Source organism: Varroa destructor, unplaced genomic scaffold (genome assembly GCF_002443255.2).
Source record: "Varroa destructor unplaced genomic scaffold, Vdes_3.0 BEIS01000003.1, whole genome shotgun sequence".
Taxonomy (NCBI): domain Eukaryota; kingdom Metazoa; phylum Arthropoda; class Arachnida; order Mesostigmata; family Varroidae; genus Varroa; species Varroa destructor.
In genome coordinates this window covers 31,856,353-31,868,579 of record NW_019211456.1, presented here as the reverse complement: position 1 = coordinate 31,868,579, position 12,227 = coordinate 31,856,353, and the positions used below count along the sequence as shown (strand labels likewise).

The 12,227-nt window shown below is 37.8% G+C and overlaps 1 protein-coding gene across 1 annotated transcript; it reads right to left on the bottom strand.

Annotated features, from left to right (window-relative positions):
- Nucleotides 1–8,265: 8,265 nt before the first annotated feature.
- Nucleotides 8,266–11,971, bottom strand: LOC111247582 (protein D3-like). Its single transcript, XM_022798687.2, has 4 exons — nt 11,822–11,971; nt 10,444–10,875; nt 9,044–9,308; nt 8,266–8,766 (listed from the first exon to the last, which is right to left on the bottom strand). Exons 2-4 carry the CDS (start codon nt 10,672–10,674, stop codon nt 8,564–8,566), a joined length of 699 nt encoding a protein of 232 aa, XP_022654422.1. The 5' UTR covers nt 10,675–10,875; nt 11,822–11,971; the 3' UTR covers nt 8,266–8,563.
- Nucleotides 11,972–12,227: the final 256 nt, after the last annotated feature.

Genomic DNA, 12,227 nt, shown 5'->3' with positions numbered 1-12,227 from the left:
AGAATCTGCTTGCAGACGATAACCCAAGCCAACTGCGAGAGCAATCTTTTAAAAGTTAAGTAAATTTATTCACTTATATTAAATGTATTTCACATTTAATTTAAAAATTAAAAAATGTTTCTGTTGTTGCCAGTAATGAGATCTGAAATGCCAGAAGTTTGTCTAGTTCTCAAAGAGACTTAACAGATTATTTTGTGTAGAGAAATTCAAGTTAGACTGCTTCGATAAAATCTCAATACACCTAGAGACAAAGAGATGCATGTAGCTACATGAGGCCTTTACCAGATGAACCTAGCTTTTTACAGCTGTATAAGTTACATTTCTTTAAATACCTCATTTTCTTTTTTGTTTTAAATTATGCATTTGAATTGAATTGTATTTACATGGTGATCTCTGCGGCTTGAACCTGCCTGTCAGCTTGCCTGACTGCGTTTCCAGATCGAAGTGAACGAAAGTCTCGTAGCAGTCAGCGCTGCTTTAAATGCCGGCACCAGCACCGCATTCAAAGCCCTGTTTCTGCGGTTACTACCACTGCCATCATCATCGCCAAAGTCATCATATATATCTAGGTGCAACCTAGGAAACTAGGAAGCTCACTGCCAACCAAACATTAAGATCGCTTCGCACCCGTCCTCACTTTGGCGCTCCCTTTCTTCTACATCGGGAACGTCCGTGCAAGGCGAACTTTACTCGTGCATATGTGTGCAAGAGTGTCTCAGCCACGACAACCCTGGCGGTGCAAAATGTCGTGCTGAATAGGACGCAGCACAGCCTTTATTGTTGGTGTCGGCATCATCGTCACTGTTCTGGTTTGCTTGATCTTCGTGAGGCAGTTTCTTCAACACTAAATCTATCGATACTTTTGATAGTCTATACAACCGCGCGTATACAATTACCGCGTCCACAGGAAATGATCGATCTTAGAAAGTGAATGCTTTTATAATCAAACGCATATTTTTTGCTGCCGTTTTGATAGTATCAAGCTTATCACCGACGTGGTATGTAAGAAAAATTTGCAAAAGATCAAAAACGGTCAAATGCCTACTGATCGGTAGTACTAGGTTTAGATTTTTTAATATCATCAGTTATTGGTACTCTGTAAACAGGTCTTCTAAGTTACCTTTTCGTTGCAGCATCGAAGACTTGTTACTCACCTAAAAAATCTAGCTTAGAAAAATTCTGCAAAATTTATTATCTGGAATTTGCACAATTGACCTATCGCATATCGCGCTAACCTTTTATCAGAGTTGAGAATTGAATCTGCAATGGTCGTCTGTATAATTGCCATGGCAATGCGTTCATTAAAATGTGCACTTGCCCCCCCCCTCCCCCCTGAAGTTATTTTTGTGTAAATTTAATAAAGATGTATTTGATTAACCCATACTGCGTGAGAAAACACAGATATTAGAAAATACGAAACTTCCGCGGTTCATGTAAACTTACCGCGACAAACAATAATTTTCTAATATGTTTATTTTTTTTATAAGTCCTGCGAACATATTCGATAGTTAAAAATGATAGTGTAGTTAATGTTCTCCAAGTAAGCCCTCAACCGACTTAAATCATGCCCAGCTAGGTTATCCATAGGTGCTAACCAATCTTACAGCTATTTTATCGCGCTGGCCTCTTTCGAGTGCTATAAAACACTTGGTCGCTTGCTGTGATATCTAACATTCTCAAGTTAAAACAATAAATACCGTGCGTTATAAAATTTTAACGCGAACTGGATCGTGGCATTTCTAGATCCCTCAAGCTTTCCTTTTCGAATCATTCAGCTACCGTGGACAATCCTGTGTGTCAAGTCCGATTGAAAACTAATCGTAGCTGAAGGCCACATAAAAATGGTGATCCCACAAGAAGAAACTGGAGTTTTTGAAAAAAATGCATGAGCGTTTTGTCGCCAAACCACAAAATCGAAACCAAAAAAATATGTGATGAAGCGCATACAAAATATATACATCGAATTGAACCGGCGTGTCTAGACCATAGACTGGCAATACGAATGATAAAACGTAACTTAAGTTGTTGCTACTGCCCTGACGAACGGTTCGCGTTTACTTACGCCGTTAAAACCAGTCGCCCTATGCAATAAACATCTGCTACCGCATCCTCTATTTGCATCAAATATTTAATCAAACTAGTGAAGTTTAGCCATCCAGTGTGTTAAATAGATGAATCGCCTATTCAAAGGGCAGCATAGAATAATTCTACACATTAGCTGATTGAGGCTTGTTGAAATGTTGTTTGGACTTGTCAACTTACAGCCTGGCGCAGAATTAACAACGGCTGTTAGAAGCAGGCTGCGTAAGGACAGTGAAAACATTCGACTGAACCAAATCGGTTCTTTCTCTCGGACGCCAGGCCATAGTACTGTCGGTTTTTTTGCTGTGCAACTTTGTGCCGACTCCGCCTGATTAATTGTCGCCCGAAAAGAACTACCAGCAGCTACTCTCAGGCGAGCCAAGCGATAAGTTGAATTCGTGCTATGCTATAAGCTCAAGTTGACGGTAGACAAAGCTACCAAAATACAAGTATTTTCATTATTTCTGATTTGCCAAATGTACACGAGGTTTCTGCGCAGCCAAGGGCAGAGGCCACAGAAAACCGATTTCGGGTAGCAACGCTAGAGGATTCCTTGGAATATGTTTACAGTGTGTGTGTACGGCAGACAGAATTTCAAAGTTTTGCGCCAAATCTTTGAAGAACGTCCATTAGATTATTCAAGCGTTAACAAGGAAAAAATTACTACAATCGAATGAAATGAACGACGAGTGCCGAAGAAGTGCTACCGGTGTACGAAGATTCAACTAAGCGTAGTAAGTTCGAACATAACACAGTTCGAAGTAATAAAATAGAAACGGAAGATCTAAAGGAAGATAAGTGAAACAATCGAGCGTATACATTTCAAATTATCCATATATAAATATGTAAAGATTACTTAATCTCCTTCTAAGAATGCTAAATTGAGTAGTGAATGTATTAGAAATGCAGTTAGGAAGCTGACTATCATTTTGAACGAATAAATTGTTTGCCTTACGCTCTAGCATGCTTGTAATATAAAGTGTTAGTCTGTCTTATGTCGCATCTATTGATTAAGTATTGTGTAAATACTAAATAATCTATAGACTCAGATAACAAGGTTAAATAATAAGCAATGAAACTTTCATTTAAGCATGTAGTCCTGCTATAGACCCAGTTACGAATGACAAATGGGCGTCTGGTAAGTTAATATTTATCGCATGTCGCAATCAGCCTGTATATTCCACTAGTAAATACTAAATATTAAAGTAAGTTCACGCACACGAGGTATTCTACATTTGGGTTAATGATATAAAAGTAAGCTACTAAAGGGCAACGTTCGATGAAGTAGATCAACCATTTTCATAGATTAACAGTCCGAGTTTTTTAAACTGAACACACAAATCAATGTACGCGCCCCTCCATCCATTGATGTTCTCGTTTTTTATCCGAAACAACATGTCCAAGTAGAATTTGCTGTACAGAGATTCGAGTTGATCCTAACTGTTCAGCTATGGAAAAAAAAGTGTAATTGTTAAAGTCGATTAATTAACTTATCGACTTAAAATTTCTATTGCAGTGAAGTATTAATGAATGAATTTTAAAATCGATTTCTTAACAGGGTTGCAAAACGCCGTCATACATTATATGTGTAAGAACGTTTTAAGGAAAAAAAAAATACCATAAAGGAAATACCAGCCAAATGTAATTCTGTTATGGATGCCGTACGTTTTCGCGTAATCTTAGAAGTTTCAACTGAAACAGTTACATCTAGACTTCCGCACCTTGAAAAACAATCGCCTTAAAACCTTAAAAAGCATGTTATAATTAATCAAATTGTATATTGGTTGCCCACAAGTATAAACTGAGAGGTTGTTCTGTTACAAACGTCGCAAACTATCATGTTCACGTTGGCAATTGTTCAAATGGTTCATCTAAAGCCAAATTATTATATGGAATATTGTATGGCAAAACGTGCGTTTAATTTATACTGAGTCAAACAGTTCATATGGACAAGGTCAGCGTAACCCACCGTTGATAGGTCGTGCCAAGCTTATTCTATTCCACAGCTCTCTGGTAGTCGAACTGTTTCTTCCAAAATGGCAGCTTCCGGTAAGCTTCGACACCGGCCTTCGACACCGGCAAACTCCGGTGTCGAAAGCTCATATTATAGGTCACGAATCAATGCCAACCATTCACATCTGTAAGTCTACAAGGAGCTAATTCCATACAACCGTATTTGTATCATTTGTTTTCTTTTGCTTAGAATTTCGCTACTCTAACTAAGCTATTATCCAGCCTGAAATACGTTCGTAAGCACAATCGTTAGTGTGATCGAAGGTGACATACCTCGTCATTTGCTGTCCTCAACGTATGCCCAGCTCGAGCGAAGCAAGCCTGCTCACATACTTTTACCTTCTACTTTTTTTTACTTCTAAAGCTACATATTATAATCTTAAACACGTATGTCACGAAAATGTAACAAAGCGAAATCAAGCAGAGGGTTCATACTTCCTTGGAAGAAGATTTCTGCTACGAAGCCTATATGATAATGAGAAGTTAATTAGTCCTTATAGCGATAGGAATGACTATGGAAGTGGCCTATAATTATGCTAAAATACGAGTAGCATGTAATGATACGCACCTCTACATTAAAATCAATAAATAATCAACGTCACTGATTTTTTTTTAACTATAAGAGGCCATCACCACATGCGGTACACACGCAGAGCTATCTAGTAAAATTAGTTGTGATCCATTTATTGAACCTCTGTATTTACGTATAACTGTTCATGTTGTTTATTCATCATTGAATTTCTACCGAGAACAATAGACGTAGCAGTATTAGTGATCTTTGCAATACGAAAGATTGTGACATGGTATTGATTTACAAAAAAAAAAAAACTCTTAAACATGTTATATTGAATGTACTATTCAAAATTCAGACATATCGGTGTATCTAGGGGTCCAATAAACAATTTCGAGCATTTTCGGCTTCGCTTCAGAAGTCCGCGCATATCATAAGATAGCCTCTGTTATCAAAAACAAGATATCTAGCGTATTTATTAAATTGGGTAATGCATTGATCTGAAGATTTTATATAACACAAACTGTAAGCGGTGACTATATTAAGTACAAACGTTTGGGCATATTTGCTTAGTTTAGATCCACGAAACGTTGTTTAGCTCCACTTACATGATGAGTAAGTTCGAGGGAAAATTTATGGCGATATCATGTGAAGTAATTGTCTTATTGCTAACTCTTAACTTCCAAAAGCCTACGGTCATAAATGATAAAAATAGATAATTGGTGTTTTACCAAAGCTAGCTTGTGGAGAGGTCTCTCTTCTAAAAGCCAAATCTTACTCCAGGTGAATTGTTAGGTTATTTAGGCGTCCAAATATTACTAAGCATATACCTATATATCCCCGCAGAAATTTGCCTTATTGAGCTCAGGTTATTATATAGAAGTCTATTATTACCTAATTAATTTTATGGATACTTCAATTTGAAACAGTTATTGGCAGACGCTCAGACATATAATATTTACTCTACCCACAACGTTTTTGTATGTAATATGAATACGGTTCCTTTTTAGGATATGTTTCCTTTAAAGTATGAACGTTGTATAATTGGGAGTAAGTTTTTCCCAAAAAGCCTTCTCGGTTATCGTATTGTCTGCCAGTTGACTACACACTCGGAAAAGTAGGGGCGATTGTCTGTGTACATTTTGGAAAAAAAAAGTTAAATAAAAAGCACAGCTAATAACTATTACATAGCTAGTCGAAAGATAACGCTTAGAAATACCTTACTTACTAAATGACTTTAATCTAACTGGCAATCAATCCTCAGTACCCTCAAGGGGTATTTCGAAGATATCCTTTAAACACATAAACCAAATTTGCAATTATAAAATAAAAAGCGAAGACCCTTCCTTTGTCAGTTAGTTATCCCTTAGAAAAAGGAATAATCGCATGGCACAGCTTGAGTCAGGGGTACCCATATAAGTTATTTGCTGAAATTTTATAGGAGCGCACAGGTAGGAAGATTGACTCACTTGGCCAAACTTTCTGATCAAATATAAACATAACTAGACAAACGTATTATAGTCCTTTGATGTTCCAAGCAATAGATACAATTAAAAAAAACCTAATTCTGGACGATTTCGAACATTTGCTTAAAATAAAGTTTGTTATGCATTATTTAATCGTAGAAGTTTAGTGAGCAGGTTCTTCGTAGACCTTAGGCGATTGACTACATTTCTAACAGTCGAGCACAGTTCCACTTGTGCTGTAACTTGAGAAAACCTGGATTTAATGCGCACTACGTATCTTCGTAATGAGAAATGACGGATGAACGCCATGCCTTGATAATATGCAGATAAAATTGAAGCATTCCGTCGATAATAGGTAACTTCTGGATAATAGGTAAACATTTTTTTCTACTAAATACACATTTGGGCATTAGGGGTAAACGGTTCCATTGAAAATGTACAGATATAGGAAAGTTTGTATTTCTACTCTAAATAGCTTTTCTAAGAGCTGTTATTTTAAACGAGGAATCGTTTATGTATGACAACAGTCCAAGCTATGTTAAGTTAGACCCGTTTCCCAAGTATAGCCGTCTACGATACGAATAATAGTGAAGATTTACGATGGTAGCTTAGCCGTAACAATTGGTTAGTTGAAGTGAGCTGGCCAGTTGTTCTCTGTCGCTAACGCTAAGTGAAACTGTTAGCTAAAGTTGAGTAAGTTGAAACTCAATCGAAAGTGATCCACCCAGTTAGAATAACTTACCAAAAGCAGTATGTGCCATCATTCAGACTTAAGCAGCAGATTATATGTTACACTACTGTCTCAAAAACATTATGGACTCAAATAGGAACAACAATAACATCCCCTGGCATGGAGTGAGATTTCGATGCGATCGGCAGCATTTCCAGAAGGGCCTCGAGTTCAGTCAGTTCTGCCATTTGATTCAGGATGCGTCATCGGTAATGAAAGGCTGCACCAACGAGATTGAGGCATGCCATCAGTACCGTATGCTCGTCCTATTTTTAACCGTATTTTTAGACGACAAACAAATAAAGAAACAATGCTATTACGAGCGAACAGTATCGCCTACCATAAAATATGAACTTACTGATTTTGACGATGAGTCCTTATCGGAGAGGACTATCCGTCCGGAGTAAATATTTCAATGTACCAAAGCGGCCCTGTTAGTGTACATATTGTAGTTTGGCCAAGCACAGTCTAGATCATCGGGTGGCAGATAGAGGACGACTAGATTTAAAGATATATATTCCGCCATAGGCAATATCACAAGATACGTGTAATACTGCTGCTGAGGGGTGTCAGCTGTGAAAATCAATGAGAAAATATACGAAGGTTGTTTATACAGTACGATACGGACGGTGTGTGGTGCCATAATTTCGGTTTTTCTGATAAAAAAACGAACGTTTTTACGAAACTCGCACGCTATTGCAAAAGTAGTGAGGCTCGCATATATTCAAATCTGTCGCTATTTTTGAACAATCTGTCCTATCTGAATTGAAATGGTTTTTCGGGTCAAAACCAGCATAAACGGCCCACTTTAGCTAATCGTAAGGCTAGTAAAAAAAGAAAAAGAAAAGAAAAGAACAGCAAAATAAGTATAATCTATTAAATGTGAAATCAATCATTCCTGCTAAATAACGGTACTGCCATCGTGTTGATTGGACTGATCCTGACCCTCAGTTCACACTAAAACTGAACGCCCCCGTCTCTTCTGAGACTTTTGAGTACCATATTTTTGGAAAATCAAGGACATCGCTGACGATATCTTCAGGTAGTCTTACAACAACATGAACTTCTAAAAGCGATTTCGCCCTAAGCGGTACCAAATAAGAAATGAGTAAAGATGTGGTCTCGCTAATATCAACTGCAGAGAAAAATGGAGAAATCTATTTAATGAGCACCTGTCTTTTATCTAGCTTCACTGGAATTACAGAGCTGACATATATCGATTTTTATCTTTATGCAGTTGAAAAAATAAGTTGACATATTTAATAACTCGTATGATGAAGTATGACGCTCGTCTATTGACCTTACTTACACTGATCTGGCACAGATATACATCGTCGATAATTATATTGTTTTATGAAAAAACAATTAATAGAACTGGTCAAATATTATTATCACGCTACACTTCTTGGAACCCATTAAAAGCGCTGGATTACATTATATAATTCATCGAAAAAAGCTGAATATTAATAAATATGCTTTTATTAGTTTTTTTCTATATGATTCAATATTAACAATTACATAATACGCTTCACTACCGGTTCTACTAGAATGCATTGACGAGGACCTGAATCTGCTTCGTTAAGCCGCTTATTCCTTCCTTCTTTTGGCTCTTCGATTGCAAACAACTGCTCTTTTCTAGTGGAACATCCAGTCTTTTTATAATTGGTATGTCACAAGTGCTCCTCATTTTAACTTTTTATGTTTCGCACTTTAAACAAAACATCTTCTTAGGGCAAGGGGTGAAACAATATTCGTTACACATTACTTAGGGATAGTATCAACGTATGCGTCCCATTCGGCGAGATAGAAGTTACCCCCAACAGGATCGCCTAGGTTATATTTCGCAGCGAAATCCTTAAGGCTCCAGTGATAGCGGTCCGCCCGCGAGGAACTAGCCACTTTCTTATCAGGTACTTCGATGCGACCCGGTTGTTTGTAAACCACGACTACGTAACGATGCAGTCCTAAAGATGTAATACAGGTAATTCGATGAGTGCAATTCGTTAGGGCCGCAATTTCAAAAGGGTATCGAACAAAATTTTAGTCTGTTTAGAATATTTGACCATAGAGATTTGCAACAAAGTGTGCTTATTTTAATCAAACAATCTCCAATCAAAAGGCAGTGGGTGAATCTGGATGCTAATCCAAGGATCATTGGAAAGTAACAAAAAGGAACTAATTTTTCTGACCATCGCTATTGCTCCAGCTTTCGTTACGACAGCGTGGTATTCGAGGACCTACCAGTGCCTTTAGGGGGTCCCGAGCCACGATAACCGGCGATCTCCTCTCCTTTGCCGATATCCATTTCGGGAATATTGACCACCAGCCAGTGCTTGACCTCTCTCAGCGTGGGTTTTTCTCGGGACGGAGCGTCCGGATCAACCATGGCCAACGTATAGAAGGCTCCATTTTCTACAGGCCAAGTCACACTAGTCGGCGGGTTTTTTACCTGGGTCGGCGTCAAAGTATTGCCAAGACGCAACACAGCGCCGTTTCCATAATCCACCTTTGAATAAAAGAGTAAGCAATCTAAGTGCACGCCACTATACCTTCGCATTATTTATTTCAGCGGCCATCAATTAGAAAATCAAATGATTACTTCAAATAGAGATTCTATCTTTTAGAAAAAAAAAACAACTTCATAACCCGTATTAGGGAAGAGAGCAGGCATAATTTGAGGCTATGGAAACTTGAGAAAGCTATATAGCTAAGGTGATATTTATGTGAAGGATTCACTACACGTTTGTGACATTGAGAATATGAATCATTTTATGTAATTATATTTTCTGGTCGACAGAGAGGCAGAACTAAGTAGGCACTAGAATTCAATCTTGATTGAGCCTGATTCAACTTCAATTATCAAAGATTAAAATTTACACATGTACATAGCAAGCACACATGTGCTTACTATGCTTTTATTCGTCTTACTTAAATCGACTTTCCACATAAGTGAACGTAATAATATAACTCCACATAATGAGGAACGATTGAGCTGTTGTAAAAAGTGGCCTTAGCCGCTAATTTTTTTTCAATCGGAAATTCAGAGTAACAGTCACACTTCATTGCAAAGTGCACATTAGTCTATAGATTATATGTGTATATAATGGTCATAGCAAGAAGAAGAAGAATAATAATGAAGGAATGACCGTGGGTGATTTGCTTAGACAGCGATTGATCTTCACGAAACTGCTTTCTGAACTACCACTGTGCAGATTGATGGATCAGAGCTAAAAGACGTTGCTGAACTTCAACTGTTGACGATAGTGTACTGAATGTTTGAAAGAAGACTATATAATTGTCAAAGGCAACACTTGATAATGAACTTTAAACTTTTAATTAGTCATATACTGCAACGCTATATTAATTAATTTATATATATAGCGTTGCAGTATATGTTTGACGTGGTTATATGCAAAGTTGCAAGATCAACTAAATATATCTTTTCTCAAAATATGTATACGTAAATAATTTACCGAAAAGCATAAGAACCTAATGCACTCCCGACGCTCCTAAGAGAAATCCGAAATCGTTTAAATAAATTTTTCATAAAAAGTCGTGGGCGTGCAAAAACTGCAGGGATAATCCAAAAACATTTGAAAAGGCTCTTGAGTAACAATGCAAAGAGGTAAATAGGGCCATACCTCTACATTGGCTTTGGGTGCGATTGGCAGAACATCGGGTACTACTTTCAATTTTTCCATCTCCTCTTTTAGGCTAGTCTTCTTATTATCGCCCAAAACTCCGCTAAGGATCAACGTTCCCACCAGAACAGCTGGCATACGCCAGTTTTGACGCTGTTGTCTCATAACGACTCCTGTTTTTTGTTTTCGCCGTGCTTGCTCTTCTTCAATGAAGAAACAACAGCTTCTCATGTGTTCGGCCGTACCGTCGCATTTATTAAGGTGCTGGTCGGTGGTCTTATATTCGTACCAATGCGACCCTCATTCGCGTGCAGCTCAGACACCTTTCAAAGAGTAGTTCTGGGAAAGTACATCCAGCTTGAAGAAAGCGTACAGTTGCCTGCCACTGATAGCTGGCAAGCTGATAGCCACGAGATGACGTTTGGAAAATGACTACAGATAATGGAGTTCCGTATTTTAACGATCATTTTGTTTTTGCTATGAATAGACAAACTTAACGTGCTGTTTATTTAGCGACTTGTAAATCTCGGTGATTTTTGTCAGGATCCTGAAATTTTGATAAGCGGTCTCTAACCAATGACTACCGTTAACCTAGTATCATGAACTAGAAAAGGACCAGTAAAATAAATCTGTCGAGAACGTAACGTTAGATTTTTGAAGGGGTAGTCTATAAGACTCATGTGTCTGACTATCAAGGCCGTCAGTTGTTACCCCCGATTAGTAAATCCACATGTCTTGCCTTAATTGTTAGCGTCATCTTTAAATGGCCGAGTTATAATTTAGGTAAAAACAAGTAAATCGTGGAAAAAAATTAGCGAATGGTATTTGGGTTACGCTCCCTAACCACGAAATCGTTGTGTTCCATACATATTAGGCCTGAATTTAGGCCAACGGCCTGCTACCGAAAGCAACCTGACGGTTCCCGCTATATCGGAAATCTGAATTTGCTAGTTCGGGTCGTTACGGAACCCATTATTTGCAGTAAGTGAACTTCATTTGGTGTTATACTGTAATTTTTTCACTGAACTTCGCATATCAGAGTATGAAGAAAAACAGTTAAAGTTCGTCTTTTGAAAAAGTCTCCAAACAGTTATTTATGTAACAGTTATTAATAAGTGTGTGTTTTTGACTTGCAATATTTCATACTATAGCAGAAGTTCAGAGAAGAAACTTGAAGTGACACAACCAGTTAATCAACAAAAAAATGTTATGATTCAGTCCATTTTTTATATTTATTCTTTAGCAATAAGTATATAGCTATATAGACTGAACCAATTTGAATATGTGCAAACAATCGACATAAACGGTGAAGCTCGTAGCTTTAAACATGGGTTACACTGTTTACAAATATCAATTTATAACTATTTCAGCAACTTACTTCATTGGAAAGGATTGGCTTAAACATCGTAGTTACCCAGACCACACTGCATGATATTTACGGCGTCACACTGGGAACTAAATTGAGCACGAGTGACAATGCCGTTTTCAGTCTCCCTCGTCTATATCGTATAAAAATACTGGCAGGACTTACTTACACTCGAGAGTTAGTCAAAATACGCCTAGGTCGCACAACCCACAAATCATGATTGTGTTCCATTATGCAGGTGGCGGATTATACAGTCGTCGCTAATAGTCAGCGAACAGCAAATTTGCCTTGAAGTTTGGCGAAAACAAATTCGCTTGGGGGGCTCATCTTTGCGTACTTTTTTCTTTTAGGTAACCAATGACACAAACACTACCCGTATCATCGATATACATTTCTAGCCAAGATTAGAAACAAAGCT